The sequence below is a fragment of the Chaetodon auriga genome, chromosome 24, assembly GCF_051107435.1.
Source record: "Chaetodon auriga isolate fChaAug3 chromosome 24, fChaAug3.hap1, whole genome shotgun sequence".
Taxonomy (NCBI): Eukaryota; Metazoa; Chordata; class Actinopteri; order Chaetodontiformes; family Chaetodontidae; genus Chaetodon; species Chaetodon auriga.
Window position 1 is genome coordinate 5474353 of NC_135097.1, and position 17732 is coordinate 5492084.

The 17732-nt window shown below is 46.7% G+C and overlaps 2 protein-coding genes across 5 annotated transcripts in view; both read left to right on the forward strand.

Moving 5' to 3' along the window:
* The window catches only part of pacs1 (phosphofurin acidic cluster sorting protein 1), a 51198-nt gene extending 46465 nt beyond the window's left edge, over positions 1 to 4733 (forward strand). For all 3 annotated transcript variants that reach the window (XM_076724516.1, XM_076724518.1, XM_076724517.1), the window contains exons 21-23: positions 480 to 718; positions 1222 to 1341; positions 1442 to 4733. In XM_076724516.1, coding sequence (XP_076580631.1) covers positions 480 to 718; positions 1222 to 1341; positions 1442 to 1560 — 478 coding nt within the window. In that variant the 3' untranslated portion in view covers positions 1561 to 4733. The remainder of the gene's footprint in view (positions 1 to 479; positions 719 to 1221; positions 1342 to 1441) is intronic.
* A 2127-nt stretch (positions 4734 to 6860) lies between these two features.
* On the forward strand, positions 6861 to 17371 carry klc2 (kinesin light chain 2). 2 transcript variants are annotated; one of them, XM_076724445.1, is made up of 14 exons: positions 6861 to 7056; positions 10186 to 10431; positions 10546 to 10888; positions 11537 to 11753; positions 11841 to 12030; positions 12117 to 12290; positions 12448 to 12547; positions 13043 to 13092; positions 13254 to 13321; positions 13503 to 13611; positions 13914 to 14066; positions 14215 to 14339; positions 14495 to 14552; positions 14753 to 17371. In XM_076724445.1, exons 2-14 carry the CDS (start codon positions 10204 to 10206, stop codon positions 14834 to 14836), a joined length of 1899 nt encoding a protein of 632 aa, XP_076580560.1. In that variant the 5' UTR covers positions 6861 to 7056; positions 10186 to 10203; the 3' UTR covers positions 14837 to 17371. The 2 variants fall into 2 exon arrangements, with proteins under 2 accessions (XP_076580560.1, XP_076580559.1); XM_076724444.1 differs by lacking the exon at positions 6861 to 7056 and adding an exon at positions 7490 to 7598.
* Positions 17372 to 17732: the final 361 nt, after the last annotated feature.

Sequence of the window (17732 nt, forward strand, 5' to 3'; positions counted from 1 at the left end):
GCATCACACTGCATGTTTCGAGGGGAGAATTATGACCAGTGATGTAAAGGCTCATTCATCTGCTCTCCTTATGTTCAGAATTCGTCAACACAAAGTACCAAAATGTGGATGTTACTCTCAGTGCTGAGTTGCATATTTTGCTCCGGGCGCCACTTTAGCTCGACTGTGAACCAGTTCCAGAGGAGTGAGGGGCTCTTTGATACTTCAGTCATGTTCTCATCTGTTTGATTTTTGCTGCAGTCCCTCTGTGAAGAGCCAGACAGACTGCAGCTGTGCTGCTCCAGTCTTTCCATTTCACCCTCTGCCGAACACATTTAGAGCAAGTTTTGAACATAATGTACAAGATTCAACTGCGAAGCCTTTTTCTGGACTAGTGTTTAAATGGATTGTGGCAGAGCTGGTGCCGCAGAGGCTGTCGAAAAGTTTGCAGCAGCAGGACGATAACGATTCTCGTGCTTTTGTAACACTTCTGTCCAAAGGAGTCCCAGTATGTCTCACGGCGTGGACGCCATCGGCCTGCAGGTGGATTACTGGCTGGCCTCCCTGGCCGAGAAGCGGCGGGAGGGCGAGCGACGCGACACGGGCTGCAAGAACACGCTGAAGAGCGCCTTCCGCTCGCTGCAGGTCAGCAGGCTACCAGGCGGGGGCAGCAGCGACCCCCAGGCCCAGGTCAGCACCATGGCCATGACCGTGGTCACCAAGGAGAAGAACAAGAAAGGTGAGCAGAGACGATCAGAGGCGAGGTGTGAGAGGAATTATTAAGATGTCTCCTCCTGGTCCAAGCACGTAATAGTAACGTGAAGGATATGATCCACTGTTATTGTGTGTATGTAAAGATACAAGAGTGCGATCGAGGGCTTCCCCTTTAATTTGCACGAGTCCTGCTGTCTGTCAGAGCATCCAGTCGAATCATCAAAGACATGCTTAATCGCCCCCTGCAGCATTTCCCACAGCACAACTAAATTTAGGCTGACAGCAGCGAGTGGAAGAGTCTGTACGCCATTTCACAGACTGTGCAGCTGTGGTCAGAGAGCAGATCGATCAGATCCATCAATACAGACATCGTCAATCAATCTGAAACACAGCTTAGTTTTTTCTGAGTGTATTACATTACTCCCAGTGTCCGTGGGTGTGGAAAGATTCAGAAATCTTCAAAATTCCTGCTTTACCCTCAACTAGGGCTGACACAGTGCTTTTTCCAATTCCTCCTCCTCTCCTCAGTTCCCACCATCTTCCTGGGAAAGAAGCCAAAGGAGAAGGACGTGGACTCGAAGAGCCAGGTCATTGAAGGCATCAGCCGACTCATCTGCTCCGCCAAGCAGCAGCAGACCATCCTGAAAGGTAAACCCGAGCGACCGGGACGCTTCCGCTCCTCCGTTCCCCTCATGTGCTTTACCTCCTCACCGTCGAGTGTGTGTGACTCGTCTCTGCTTCCCCCCAGTGTCCATAGACGGCGTGGAGTGGAACGACGTGAAGTTCTTCCAGCTGGCCGCCCAGTGGCCCACTCACGTCAAATACCTACCTGTCGGACTTTTCGGCTACAGCAAGCCCCCCTCCTAGGGCCGAGCACCCGCCGACTCCTCTGACCCCGACTCGACCTTCGACGTTCCTCGATCCCGTCACACCTTTGTGCAAAGGCCCCGCCTCTGGGCACCCGCGGAGCAGAGAGAAGACGTCAGCGGCTGGATTATTTTCCTTTCTTTAGTTTCCTTTGGCCTGCAGTCGTCCGGTTTCTCTTTTGGGAGGGAGAGTGTGAGGAAGAGGAAGGAGGCGTGGGGGTGCAGCGCTGTTACTAGTCACTTTAACGCCCCTTTCGGTGTGTGTTTGTGCGTGTGGCGAGTGTGCATGCACACGTGAATGTACAGTATGTCTGTGTGTGTGTGTGTGTGTGTGTTTACAAGGGGCTTACAGCACAAGTTTATTAGCTAACTGCCATTTACGTTTCCGTTCTATGGAATGCGATAGCATGCGACAACTCACCGATTTCAAGCCCTGAAAGGCTCAACTTCTGACCCCCTCGAAGTCCCGCTCACCTCAAGTCCTGATTCACACGTGCATGCTCCGAAACCGAAAACACCGCTCACGTGCCAGAAACAGTAACCCAGAATATTAAAAAAAGAAACGCAACAGGGCTTCAGTGTTTGCATGAGCACCGAAAACACAAACAAAAAGTCTCCTCTGCTCACAAAACGCAGTCAAATAAAAGGTTTGCATGTGATGAATTTCTCCTCCACATGTTCTCAGACGCCCTTCAAAAACAGGCCTGTTCTTTCTTTCTCTTTCATTTCAAGGGCTTCCACGTCGTTTAGAACATTTTTTTCTGTACCAAAAGAAGTCATTTGGATGTCTAATGCCAAACGTTTCCTGTCAAAAAAAAAAGAAAGAAAAAATGAATATCTATAAAGGGGAAGTGTGTTTTTTTTTTTAAACTGTGCTCTCGTGAATAATAGTAAAACCTTCCCTTTAACGCTGTTTTGTGATACGTAGTGTGCGTTTTTGTGAAGAGTCCCAGGCTCTCGGGGTGGGGCCGACTGTGAAGTGCAGTTTTCTTTATTCTTATTTGCTCTGTACTCGTGAACACACGTCTGAGTGTTCGCTGAGTGCAGCTGGGTTAAAAATAGATGAACCCTCTTAGCAACAGAGCCAATCAAATGTGCAACAGGAAACAACGAAACGCGTCTTTGAGCAGTCCAAACTTCAGCAGCACTGATGGGAATCTGACGGTGTTTTTCCTGCATAAACGCAGCTTTTCCGCGAGGATCGATGCTGTTAATCACCTGCAGTAAAGCACAATAATGTCCGCCAGTTGTCCCCCAATGACGTGAAAACAGCTGACCTGGTCAAAAGTCAAATTTCCGTTTCCCTTCTCCCGAATAACCTTCATTTTATCAGCAATCAAAGACGTATTCGGGTTGATTTCGGCCACTTTGGCGCAGGTCTGCCACGTGCTTTCTCTAGTCGTGAGGTGATTAGTGAGTGTACAGTAACTGGTAACACGTGTGTGTGCGTGGTGACATTAATGTAATGTGGAAACAAACAAACAAACAAAAAAAAATCTAAATATGAGGAATACTTTTTCTACCGTGTGACAGAGGGCATGCAGTTGGCGTGTGCGCGCGTGCGTTGGCACTGTGTGTTGATCATCATCATTAATATCATCGATTAGGGCTGCAGAAGCTGCGGCGGACATGCTGTGTGCTTTGTAGTCTGGCTCAAGGCCAGTGCAGATGTTTTTTTTTCCACCACTTTCAAACCGAAAGCTTCACTCAAACCCGGATTGATTTGAGGAATGTAGCCACAGCGGTGGTTCGTAAAAGCGTCTTGTCGTCGCCTCGTGTCGCCGTCTCCATCTCCACTGAAGTATTAGCAGAGTAGTTCTTCTTGAATAGTGTTAACGCCAGCGTTTCTGTTTGTTTGACGATAGATTAGACAGCTTCGACGTTACAGTGTTAACAGTTTCGATGTCAGCAGCACGACTCGGCGCGCGACCTGTGACACCAGGTGTGACGCCGACGGGTTTCAGAGCTCGCTCCGTTTGTTCGCTCTGTTTGGTGTTCATACGTCCAAATATTTGAATGTACTGAATTTAGTTTACATGTCTGTGTGAAAGACCAAGTCTGAAGGCACAAGTAGACCTGTGTGTCTCTATTATATAATCATCTGGTGTTATTTGGCCTAAAACTACGGTGGCTGGCGAGGGCAAACACCGCAACAGCCCAAAAAGGTTTCCATTAGGAGGAAGGTGCTGCAGCAAAAACACACAACAGCAGAGGTGTGCAGCAGAGTGGACATGTTTGGGACCCTCGAGGGCCAGCGTATGAACCAGACATCAGACTGGAGGCAGTGCAGTCATTTGAAGCCTGCATGAGCAGCTCACAGATAACGAGCCAGATTGGATTTTTGAGCCAGTGGGCCTCTGGAAACCTGTATCTTCTACTCTGGCGTTGCTGAAAACCAGTTAAGGGCTTAACAGACAGACAGACAGACAGATGGGTTTCATTCTCCATTGATATTAATAGATGTTTAAGAATACATCAAAGTTCTGCTATTATGCATGAATGGAAAGAACGTTTGGGTTGCCAGGTTGTGAAGCCCTTTGTTTGATGTACAGTATGAACTCAAGCTGCATTTCTACATTTTTTTATCTTGATGATGGATCAAATTGGTACGTGTAATGAACATCGTGACAAACCTCCAGAGAATTATCACTCAGCCCTTCAGTTCCTCGCAGAGCTTTTTAGTGTCTTTACGCTCGTTGTTTTGGTTTAAGGGGCAGATGTTTCCCTCAGGAGTTGGTGGAGACTCACACTGAGCTAAAATGAAAGTGAATTTTGGACTTGCGTTCATCAGGTGGCCACAAACATGACTCCAAATGAGTGATCATGCTGCTCTGTAACGTGCACCAGTAACAACTTTCGTGAAGTGGTTTGTTAATGTTGTGTTCCCAGCTTGTTTCTGCTGCCCCCAAGTGGCCAAAAGTTGTCTTCTGCTAACATTAAGTCATCAGTTAATAAGTCAAACAGGGTACTGAAGCAGGATAAAACTGTAGATGAAACTAAGGGATTCTTCACCAAAACGTGGCAACCCAAAGCTTTACGCGTTCGAAACGACTCCTTGCTGATCTGTTTAGGATGTTGATATAATTTTAAACTTTACTAAAGTCATTATTGACGGCTTAGAGAGGTTGTTTTTTACGTAAGCGTTATTATGAAAGGTTACTGCATTTTACAACAAAAAAAAATGGATTTCAAAAAGAAAAAAAGTTTCCAAAAGTTTGTGCTTTGGAGTGAAATATTTCATTATTTTTAGTCAAACTGGGTCAATGATCTTGTGTCTACTAACTCAAAATGCTGTTTGCCTTGTGGTGTTGTAGCCTAAATACTGCAATGATGTGAACCTAAACTACTTTTCCTAAATTGTGCAAAGTCATAGTCTGTTGATGCCTCTTTCGCTCGCAGCCTCCACGGGGAGGTCAAAGGTCGGCTGACTCTCCGGCTCCCTGATTGAACTGAACTCGGCATTAAAAACCAAAATCACTGCCAAACCTACAATGTGAGCAGATTGTGGTTGTATCCAGATGGATTTGTGTCGGTTTTTTGGGTCGATGATAACCGAGAACACGTGAACAACAAAGTGATCCTTGTTCTGTAGTCATCATTTCAATGTTCGGAGGAACTGAATGCTTTTTTTATCGCAGCCACATTCTGCAGCTTTTCTTGTCTGTGTCACCTTTCGACCATCTTTCCCCTCATTCTTACCGTTTACATGTTTTTTCTAACGTCTCTTTGAAAAGCCGGTTGTTCTGTAAGTCTTGAACTTGTTCCTGTGCGTTTTTACCTGTACCTCTGTACCTGTGTGTGTTTGTGACGGTGTAACGATCGTTCCTCTGTCCCTTTGCTAGTCGTGGTTAGAGATTACGAGCTGTTTGGTCCATCAGTAATGTCTGTCGGTGATCAGCAGTGTCTCTTCTCTCCACCGTCCTCAGAAACCTCACGTCCCTCTGATGATGAGAGTCGTCTTCACCAGGCCTCCACGAGCGTAGCTTTCTGAAATCATCTTAAATGATATTGTCCTCATTCCCTCACAGCTTGTAAATCTGCTGTCTGTCCTCATGGGAACGGGATTTGCCTATGAAAGCAGTAGATTTATACCTGAGGAGGTTCTGCTCAGAGCAGAGCTCGTGGACTTGTGGAGTATTTTGCACATGCCATTGTTTCTTCAGCAGCAGTCTTCAGCTTATTTGCCTTTTGCCTATAACAATAATTATAATAAGCTATAATGCTTGTACATATCAGATAGTACTTGTTATATTGTATTCTAGTTCTGTTTTTTTTTTTTTTTTTTCTTAATTTGACATGTTTTGTAGTACTGCTTTTTCATGATTACGTTTGTCAATCAAACAGATGTGGGATGAAAAGTGGAAGTGTTTATTGTTTCATTTGTTTTTTAAAATAAAATATTCCTGATTTGTAGCTCAGTCTCTTGTTTTTGAAATATAGGATATGTATGTTTTGTGTGTTTGTACCTTAAATTACCTCTTATTTACAAAGAATGATGATAATATTGCAATATATAAAGCAAATATGAAAAATAATAGAGAAAAAAGGGAGAAATAAAGATGACCAAAATATATAAGCTGGTAAAGTAAGTGGCAATAAAAATTCATAGAGCTTTGACCTAAAATACATTTATTTTACCTCTGCAAATTACACCAAATAGAGAGTTTCCATGCAAATTTCCAACTGATAACACAAGTATTTCTAGTGAATGAAATGAGTACAAGTGCTTTTTGGGAGGAGAAAGTATTTAAATAGTTAGACATTGTGACAATGTAAATAAATAGTGCGTATGATGCCTGTGAAGCGGGTCAGTGGTACACAGCAGACCCCCTTTACTCCCCTCACAGTGTTTGAATGGGCCCTCTGCTAACATCAGAACACAAAGAGTATGAGCAAATCAAGAGAGTTCACGTCCAGCTAATCCTGTTCTAACTACTAAGCTAACTTACTTTTTAAAAATAGCTTTAATCAGAACAAAGTGATACTGTAATACTTCATTGGGTCATCATGATATTAAAGCGCAGTTAGTGAAAGATTCTCTGTCCTGTACTGTTTTAAACGTACTGTTTGCCAATTGACAAAATACTCAAGTTAACTGTCCAGTGCAGTATATACACAAAAATGTGTAGTAAAATCTTTGAGTCTTTCAGAGGGACTGATAAAATACACTCAAAACCACGGTTCAAGAGGATGCTAGTGGATCAGAAGCTAGCTGGGAGCGGCACTTCAGCTGTACGCGTGCGCAGGATAATTTCCCGCCCCGCTTGCAAAAATGGTAAACATGAACCATCTTGATATCGTACTTCATCTTTGGTTGTAGATTCTGGGAGAACAGCCATCTTTCGTTTCCCAGCTGTCACATCTGAAGCACGTCTACGATAACATCATTTTTTTTAATTGAATGAAAGTTTTTATTGGGATGACCAGCCAGTAACGGCCAACACTGAACACGTTCGGGAGCTTTCTTGCACTCCTCCATTGTGAAGTGACAGTCAGGGTAAGTTAAGATGAAGGAGAAGGTTGATTACCGTTGGGAGCTCGCTAAGACGGCTGATAGATAACTAACTTATAGACTTCAGCTGTGATAGTAATCGTATTAAACTAAACTGAGTGGTGTGAGAGCTATTTCGGTGTGCGCTGTACCGGCCAAATGTCGTGAACGGTAGTTAATAGCACCCTGCGTCCTTCAAAGTAGAGCTAATGTTAACTGTACGGTTAATGTTAGCGTTTATTACTCGCTAGCTAACCGCCGTTAGCATCCATTGCTTAGCTAATTCACGTTTTCGAAATAAAAGAACGATGTTTTCATGTATTATTGTAATTTCATCCCCCCTGTAACCAGCAGTGTTGTGTTTGACAGCCTACATCGTCTCACTTCGAGTCGCCCTAACCGAAAATGAAATCTTATTTTGAAAATCGCATCGGGAAGCAGTTGGTTTTGTATGAGTAAGCTTGACAGTGCTCTGCCTTGTAGCATCATAACATTGTCCTGCTGCTTTGTTCGAGGGACGGAAAGCATCGCACTTGTCTTCGATGAAGGTAAAAATGCTGAAATGTAATATTTAGATGAACATGAAGTCGCAGTCATATGATGAAAATATATAGATTCTTTTTTAGCAACCTGTCAAAGCAAACGTTACATCCTCGGCGAGGTCCGTGAATGTGTCATCTGCGGTCAACGCTCGCCGGTGTTTGTACTGATGAAACAGCACTTTTAAAGTTATCCTTATTATATTCTTATCTGTGCATATGGCGAATAGTGTGCAGTGGCTTGATATAATGTGCATCGGTGTGTATTGTGTAACGTGATGGTGCTCCGGCCTGCACTGTTTACAAACAGGTTACATGCTGGAAGCAGACATTTTGACGCATTTGCGGTGTATGTCTGTTATTTAATGAATGGCCTGTGGTAGATTTGTCCTGTTTGACCAGTGCTCTCCATTGTCGGTCACCTTGATTGATCTGCTGCCAAGCCAAACGCTGCCGCCCCTCCCGGCCACAGGCCTCGACCATCCGCCGGCTCATTTATCTATTTGTGCCGGAAAACAGCCAAAGGAAAGATGCGCCAAGAGGCGATGACATTTATTTTTGGCTTTTCCGCTTTTTCGACGTTTCACAGCTTTTCCGCTTTGGCAAACGGTGGACTTGAAGGGAAATGTGAATATTGGTGCATTGCAGTCAGTGTATGAGGCGGATGGGAGGAGTTGGGGGGAGTGAGAGAGCTAGACAGACAGGGAGGGGGGAGAGAGGGGGGGGGGGGAGGGGAGAACAGGTGCGCCTCCGCCATCAGAGCAGGAAAGCAGAGAAAGTCACGATGCTGCACAATTGGCTCCTCTGTGCTGCTGCAACGGATTCATTTTCAGCGTGCTCAGGATGGGAGGTGACTATTTCCTGGGCCAGACCTCCTCTGCCTGCGCGTGGATAAGTGTTGATCCGGTGAAATCCAACTTCCTGGATGTTGTTTTCCCAGACATAAAGATGCAGGATGAAGGCTGCCTTTTCCTTAAGGTGCATTAAGAATAAATCCTGAATTTGTTTGTGCTCTAGCTGAAGAAATGAATAGTGAACAGTAGGTTTCATTACTCATGATGTCCAACGTCAGGCAGCAGACATCATCTAATTACACTGATAAACTGAAATAAACAATAATAAATGTACTCAAAGATGTCACTTTTGGTAAATTATTAATTTAAAAAAATTAAAGATGCATTGATAAAGAAAATAATTCTTAATTGTGGCACATAGTGAGTGCAAAATATTGCACTAGAGGAGTTTATATTGAGGTTTTTGTGGCGACTTTGGCTCATTATCAGCCTGAACTGAGCCTATTTATGTATATATATATTAGAGAGTTTAAAAATGTGATTATGATAAAGCAGTTTATTGTTTAACATTAACATGAAACAAAGGTTTTTGATGAGAGTCCTTTAAATTTGGCTATTAAAGACTTGTGACTTGACGTGTTTTACAGTTAAAACATAAACTTCCTGCTGTGCCGACCATGTGATGGGGTCAGTTTTTCTAAATTGGTAAAAGCGTCTCTGTTCTCTGCTCCTCTGCCTCCTGTGACGTTTGATTTTGCTGGTCACCTCTGAATCAGCCTCAGCTGAGCTCTCCGGTGACTGCGTCTCATTTTAATTGTCTTTGCTGGTCACTGGCAGTTGCTGCGTCACCGCCGAGCTCGGAGGAATCCTCTCGTAGTAACCTGAATGCGGTTTAACTCCTTACACACGCACCTTATCACTTTCCATCAAGCCCAGCTACCCACGGGGCACGTTACGCAACAGTGAAACGGGAAACTTATTATTTAGCCGCTGACCTCTTTGAAACTGGAGAGGAAGACAAAGAAAAGGAAGATCTGAGCTTGTAGCAGCAACCTACTGAGAAAGCCTCCAACTACATGATGTTTAATATTTCATATATCCTCTATCCATCTTTTCAAACTCTCTTAACATATTCATTGAATTTAAATGTGCTATCGTGCAGTAAATGAGTCTCCGGGACATTAATGTCATTCTGTTGCCGGTCTGTCTCTTCATTAAGGTTGTTTTTACTGCAGTTTTCTTTGTTTTATGGCACACGCTGTCCTCAATGGCTCGGCATTTCTTATGTGTGCACAGGTGGATAATGAAAGTGTCTCCCTGAAACACCCACACGGGGAAATATTAGATATGAATGCTCCCCTGGAGGGTCTTATATTCAGACAATAGGTTTGAACTTCTCGGCTGTGACACCATTGTACCTCATTTTTACCATCCTAATGAATCTGGTGAGATTCAGTTTCTACTTTTCTAGCTCAGTTGTTTGTTTTTCTTTCTTTCTGACCTTCCTCTCATCAAGTATCTGTTTATTTCTATTGTATCTTATTTCCGTTCTCCCTTTCTGTCCTCCTCATCCTTTCTTATCTCGTGTGTCCTGTCTTTTCATCTCATTGCCTCCACTTGACCTCAGCGACCAGCAGATAAAGGATGTGGTTGCACCGAGCAGCTCGTGTGTGAATTGTGAGAATGTCAGGCAGGACAAAGACAACGCTCGCTCAGCAAAAAGCACCGCGCATCCCGATGATAAATAAAACAACATTCACTCTGTCGTCGTCCTGTTCTATTTTTATTTTTCATTCCCGCAGTGTGTATGAAACCAGGCAATGTCCACCATGGTGTATCCACGTGAAGAAGCCCTGGAGCGACTGAGCCAGGATGAGATCGTCCTCAACACCAAGGCCGTCATGCAGGGCCTGGAGACGCTGCGCGGCGAGCACGCCCAGCTCCTCAACTCGCTGCTGGACTGCACCCAACCACCCGTCGCCCAGGAGAAATCCGGGCTGCTCCGCAAGAGTCTGGAGGCCATCGAGCTGGGCCTGGGAGAGGCGCAGGTGAGAGAGCGGCTCCTGTTTTCTTTTTGCTGATTGGTAACAAACAAGTGTAAAGAAAATGTCATATCCTCACAGTTTCAGCCAGTAACAGTTCTATTTTTCCCCTCTCCCCAGGTGATCATCGCCCTGTCGAGCCACCTGAGCGCCGTGGAGTCGGAGAAGCAGAAGCTGCGCGCTCAGGTGCGCCGGCTCTGCCAGGAGAACCAGTGGCTGCGGGACGAGCTGGCGGGGACGCAGCACAAGCTGCAGCGCAGCGAGCAGAGCGTCGCCCAGCTGGAGGAGGAGAAGAAGCACCTGGAGTTCATGAACCAGATCAAGAAGTTTGATGATGACGTGTCGCCCTCGGAGGAGAAGAGCCAGAGCTCTGGTGGCGGTGGCGGCGGAGGCGGCGGAAGCGGAGACACTTCAAAGGACAGTCTGGACGACCTGTTCCCCAACGACGATGACCAGGGACCAGGTGTGACATCAGCAGCAGTTATTAGACCTCAGACAGGAGACGATAGCAAGAGGCTAAAGACACACGCACCTGAGTAGGGCTGCAAGTAACGATTATTCTCATTATCAATTCGTCCACAGATTATTCTCTAGTTTATTCAAGTTGTGATTCATAAAAGACAAAAGCAGGGTGTTCATATTAAGCAAAGCACAAACTGAAACAATCCTGCTTCCACACTTATCTGCCGCAAAAGCACTCGGAGCTCAAGACAGCTTTTCACTACAAGTTACGTTCAGGCCTCATCTGCCCTGAGGCCCCAGCCCTTAAGACTGATTCAAACACTGAGGCACGAGCTGCTCTTAAGTGTTCGTACAAGCAGCTCCTTGTGGGAGAGGGAGTGCAGTTTCCCCCTCAGCTGCGTTGTAGTTTACATAAGATGCAGGAGCTGTGGTTTGGTTAATGCAAAATCCACCGTCTAAACCGCAGCCCCGGCTAGAGGGTGCATTTGTGGATCCGTGTCAACAAAGAGAAATCACATTGTAGATAGAGAAGGTCGCTCACACTGCGTGTTGTGACGTGTAGAGGAAAATACTGTCTGTTTGACTGAGATGTTCCCATCACAGGCTGATGACAGCAAGACGTTTTAACATCCTCCCGTCTGTCCCACAGCCCAGCCCAGCGGAGAGGTGGCAGCCCAGCAGGGAGGCTACGAGATCCCGGCCCGCCTCAGGACACTCCACAACCTGGTGATCCAGTACGCCTCGCAGGGGAGGTACGAGGTGGCCGTGCCGCTGTGCAAGCAAGCCCTGGAGGACCTGGAGAAGACGTCCGGACACGACCACCCAGACGTAGCCACCATGCTCAACATCCTGGCCTTGGTGTACAGGTGGGGAGCGGAGAGGAGGTTGTTTATAAGCCGACGTCAAGTAAGAACGTTTTTAACGAAGCGCCGCTGTTCTGTTTTGGCCTCCAGGGATCAGAACAAGTACAAAGAAGCCGCTCACCTCCTGAATGACGCCCTGGCCATCAGAGAGAAGACGCTGGGGAAGGATCATCCAGCTGTGGCCGCGACCCTCAACAACCTGGCTGTGCTGTACGGCAAGAGGGGCAAATACAAGGAGGCTGAGCCCCTCTGCAAGAGAGCGCTGGAGATCAGAGAGAAGGTAAGGAAACATGTCAGATCTCCTCGCTAGATAAAGGATACAATACTCCACGTGATTATGATTAATATGCACAAATCTGTCTCCAGGTGTTGGGGAAGTACCACCCAGATGTGGCCAAGCAGCTGAACAACCTGGCCCTGCTGTGCCAGAACCAGGGCAAGTACGATGAGGTGGAGTACTACTACAGACGAGCCCTGGAGATCTACGAGTCCAAGCTGGGAGCTGATGACCCCAACGTGGCCAAGACCAAAAACAACCTGGTGGGGCCTTTTTTCAATGAACATGCAGCCATGAAGTGTTTGTGTTTGTGCATGTTGCGTGCCTCCCGCACCTCTGCGCTCTAATCCCGTCCTCCGCTGACGTGCTTTGCCAGTTTAGACACATGAATAAAAGACGGTCCTCGCTGCTTCTCCTCAGGCTACGTGCTACCTGAAGCAGGGGAAGTTCAAGGACGCCGAGGCCCTGTACAAAGAGATCCTGACCCGGGCGCACGAGAAGGAGTTTGGATCTGTCAACAGTAAGCACGCTGAAAAATCTGCACATCACTAACGTTGTAATATCGCTGATAATCTCTGATGTTTGATGAAATCTGACCATGGACGATGTCCAGGAGTCCCCCCACTTTCACTTCGCCTGACAGTTGCAGCATTTTGGCACTCAGGTCTTGATTTTTCCACACCCTGATCCCTGCTGTTACCCTCGGGACTCTCAGCAGGTCAGAGGATTATGTCGTGCCGCCGTGGCGCACGAAGCGGCTTAATGTTGATGTTTCCCTCCCGCCGCCGCTGAGCCCGTCAAACCCCGACGTGCTCACATGCTCAGCGTGAGAGACGGGGCCTTGGCAGGGATCTGCCACCGCAGGAGTTTGATGAAATTCAGGACAATCCAGGGATCGTTGTTAGTTCCTGCACAAATGATTTATTTGTTCTGTTGCTCGTTTGTTGGGTTTCTGCTGCAGCTTATTCTCAGTGCTGCCATCACTCATGATGTTGTTTTTGTGCTCATGTTGCAGATGACAACAAGCCAATCTGGATGCACGCGGAGGAGAGAGAGGAGAGCAAGGTCAGTGTTTTAGGTGTAGGAAATGGACTGGACAGCAAAATGAGAGTGATGAACAGCAGACTACAGAGCTGACAGCAGGGACGTTTTTAAGAGGCTCTGTAATAGGATAATCTTTCACACTTGTCTCTTCCTGCTCTCTGCCTCTTTTCTGTCTCTCTCAGGGTAAACGCAAGGACTCTGGCCCGTATGTCGAGTATGGAAGCTGGTATAAGGCCTGCAAGGTGGACAGGTGGGTCACACATGTGAAGTCACTGCAAACGTACCGTGAAGCGCTAAAGTTTTTACAAATAAAATCCTAAAAACATCATCTATATGCCAAAAAAACAACCCAAAAACCATCTTCTGGCTCATTTTGTGTCACTGGTGAATGGAACAAAGATGGCTGAGAAACATTTTTTTTATTTTTACAGCCCCACAGTGAACACAACCCTCAAAAGCTTGGGAGCTTTGTACCGTCGCCAGGGCAAACTGGAGGCCGCAGAGACGCTGGAGGAGTGCGCCAGCAAGTCCCGTAAACAGGTGCGACACAACCGCAGGCTGCTGCAGCGCCGGCTGAATTACGGCCGCTAGATTAGCCGAGCGGCCTCTTTCAGGGGCTCGGCCGGTTAAGAAGGCCGTTCAACAGGCATTCCAGCTGTTATTTATGAGCCCATTAACGATGCCAAACTGATTTAGAGATCAGTCATGAGGCTAATGTGTGTCCGCTGTGTGAGCCGCTGTGGAAGAAGCTCATTTATTTTTCAATCCTTTAATCACTCGTCTCCCATCTTTGGCTTTCTTTGTGTCTTTGTTTGCTTGTCCTCTCTCTCTCGCTCTCTCAGGGCATTGATGCCATTAACCAGAGTAAGGTGGTGGAGCTGCTGAAGGACGGAGGAGCCGGAGGAGGCGACAGGCGACACAGCAGGGAAGGAATCAACGGGCCGGGGGGGCCGCGGGGGGAGAGCGAGGGCGACGACTCCGCCGAGTGGAACGGGGTCAGTTAACGGGCGCCAAGTAGTGCTTCAACACAGATTTTATAAGTTCATCGCTTAATGTGATGATGTGACCCCCAGTTTTTTTTTTTTTTTGTTTAACGAGCTTTAACAGGAAGTGTCAGTGACCCTCTGTGTTCTGTTTCCTCAGGATGGTAACGGGTCTCTGCGTCGCAGCGGCTCCTTCGGGAAGATTCGTGAAGCCCTGAGGAGGAGCAGCGAGATGCTGGTGAAGAAGCTGCAGGGGAGCGGACCGCAAGAGCCCCGCAACCCGGGGTGAGATTACTGCGTGTGTGTGTGTGTGTGTGCGTTCGTGTTCGGTGCAGCGCTGCCGCTCATCGTTTTCTGTGTCAATGCAAATTGATGCGAGTTTTGGATGTTTATGCTCATTGTTTGTTTGTTTGTTTGTTTGTTTGTGTTGTTTTGATCAGAATGAAGAGAGCAAGCTCCCTCAACTTCCTCAACAAGAGCGCCGAGGAGGCCGCACAGGTACGACCACGTGCCCATCACAGCACGGCGCAGGCTTTCACCAGGCCTGCGCTGTGAAGACACGTACAAACTGTCATGTTTCTAAAAAATTGAGTGGACAAACTGTCAGATTTGGATAATCTGGTGGATTAAATGTGACAAATCCACTTCTGCGGTCTGTTATCCAGCAGTCCTTCTAACACTACCTGCTCTGTTTTTAGGACACCACCTCCGGGTTCTCGGACTGCAGGGGACTTAGCGCCAGCAACGTGGACCTATCCAGACGCAGCTCCCTGATTGGCTAGACTGAGGCGGGAGGCGGGAGAACCAGAGCGGCCCGGCGAGGAGAGGCTGTTTGCAGCTCGGTTTGATCAAACAAACACACCTAAAGCTCCAAGCGAGATCAAACACTTTGCACCTGCGGCATATTTTTTAAAGAACACTGGAGAAAAAAAAGCATTAAACGTCACTAATCGTCATTCTGTAAGACGCAGTCGCTGCCGCCGCTTCGCTGTACAAACCGCTGCCCTCGATCAGAAAGAGAATATTTAGATACACATTAATCAGCATGCTGCTTACTAGCAAGTGGAATGTCTGCACCTGAACGCCTCGCGTGTTCGACTCATAGCCCCGTAGCAAAGCATCGTATCCACACCGCGGCGAGTCCGCCCTCGCGTGCAGACACTCGACCTCACGTAGGCCACACGCACTCGGGCTTCAGCTCAAAGAGAAGCCGTGCACTCTGTGTTTCACCAGTAGCATGTTTGCTGATGCTAACCACACACCGTACGCGTATCACAGACGGGAAAAACGGTACGAGCCGCTTTGATTTTACCAGAGGAAGCAAAGTAATACAAGCAATCTTTGGGGATTTTCCAAAAAAAAAAAAAAAACCATGAGCACTAACCATTTCAACCTCACTTTTTGCCTTCTTGTTTTTATGTATATACAGTTTTAAATTATTTGATATTTCATTCTTTGTATATAGTGCACATTAATTTTCTTTTCGTTTACACTTTACTGGGTCAAAGAGGGGCTCGGCTGTGGAAAACACTACTTATGTGAAGCGGTGAAGACTGGAAAGGAAATAAATGGTTTAGTCCCTCAATCACTGGAATCTGCTGACGGTCGGGATGAGCCACGAGGCTTCAGTCCAAACTGTCGTACTGCACTTTGAGCGTGACAGTACTGCACACAGCGGTCAGTACTGCGTCCTCTACTGTCACGCTCATACCTTCAAACCTCCCCAAAGCACCACCTGCAGTGAGGTGCTGCAACAGGAAGTTCGACTGAACTCTAATCGCTTCTTTCAGGTCACTTTTCCCACGAAAACTCTTGATTTCCAGCCTCTTACCAAACAGCCACTGAGGGAAAACGCTGTGAAAGATATTTAAACTGAATTTGTTTACAATCATTAAACCAGGACGTTCCAGTCATAATCAACCCTCGTTAAGAATCTACCTTTAATCATTGGTTAAGGCTGATGCAGCGCGTCCGCCGCAGTGTTTACTTTTGTTGCTGAATATTATCATTTTGTACAAAACAATCCTCAGTGTGAACGTCTTCACCGCCGACCTGGACGGACGTCCTCGGCCCTGAATCAAACGCTGACCGCCGGCCGTCCGTCCTCGTTGACTTTTGTTGTGCTGATTGTGTTTTTCCTGTTTTGTTTTGTTTTGTTTTGTTTTGTTTTTTTGGCTCTGAGCTTTTATGTTGAAGGCAACAAAAACTGATGATTTGAATGTTACACTTCACGTCGATTGTGCCGTCTGGTGGCGTTCACGCTGGATTTTTGTGCTGTGAATGTTTGCAAGCTGGAATGTATGCGTCTCCGGAAATGAGGATCAGCAGGTCGTGACGTCACTTCCTCAACGGTGATCAGACTGTCAAAGAGTTATGTTCTTTTTTTTGGCCTTCTTTTTTTTGTTTCTCTTAATTTTCTCATACAAGAAAGCTAAAAAAAAAAAAAAAAGATTGACTCTTGACGAGCTGAGTTTGATTTCAAGGAGGCGAAGACGTCGCGGAGGCACTTCGTCGACGACGGTGCGTGCACACCGTCGCCACGCGCCGTCACTGACCTGACGTCGGCCTTCTCGAAACCGCCTCGTGGGAGAGGAAGTGATAAATGTTGTATCAGCTTCTGATTGTGCTGAGTGTGCGAGGCAGTGCAGGTTTGAGTAGGAACGATGGAAAGAAGGAGTAAAGCAAGTGCAGGAAGGAGTCAGGGCGCTTCAGAGAGACGTTCAAGTGCTTTAAGTGTCGTTCGCAGCAAATAATGTACAGAATTATCCGTGTACGACCTCTTTATGTATGTTTACCGTTTGTCACTTCACACGTAACAGTGATGGGAAACTCCTGTAATCACAATCGACACCATGTAGCTGTGTGCAAACGTTAGTGAAGCACTAATTTGTAGTTTAAAAAAAAAAAAAAAACCAACTTCTCCTGACTGTGGGTTCCTCTACACACCGTACTTTAGAAACCAATACTAATCAATGATTCACTGGATCGATCAGGCGCTCCTTCACCCCGGGGTCAGCCTTCCGGAGCATCTCAGACTCCACAAATGTGAGCGTTGAGGCGCCGTGTCGCTCAATAAACATGAAAGCTTCAGGAAGATTTTGATCCAAAGCTCCAGAGATGAATCACAATTTAGTTTCTCCTAATATTTATGGAGCTCAGCGCATTTACTCAGAGCCGTGGAGGGTGAATATTGTGGGTAGGAGGGTCTTGTGTGTGTCTAATTTCAGCTCCTGTATCGCTGATGATCTTATTGTGAAGGGGCCAACCTAATGTGTATTTTATCAAAGGTTCAATAAATGCAAATTCCACTTTTCAAACCGTCTCGTGTCGTTTCTTTTCATCCTCTGCGATGGTTTTGACCATCTCAAAAGTGCATGTGTGCGCGTGTCTTCGCAGCCAGGGCAGGAGGTGTGAACAGTGCGTTGCACTGTCTCAGCTGTCAAAGAGGTGAGTCTCTCCGTGTTACTTCCTGTCTCATCGACGCCCCACATAAAGGAAACCAGACCCACCAGAGCTGAGCATCGGCAGCGCGAGCGCAGACCGATCAGCTGTCGCATCGTCGAGACGGGATCCTGCCGTCGAGGTGACAGATCGGAGCTTCAATGAACCAGGATTAGAAAGTAAGGCCACTCACGTCGAGCGCTCTGAGATGCTAATTCAGCGTTTTGATTTTGGTGA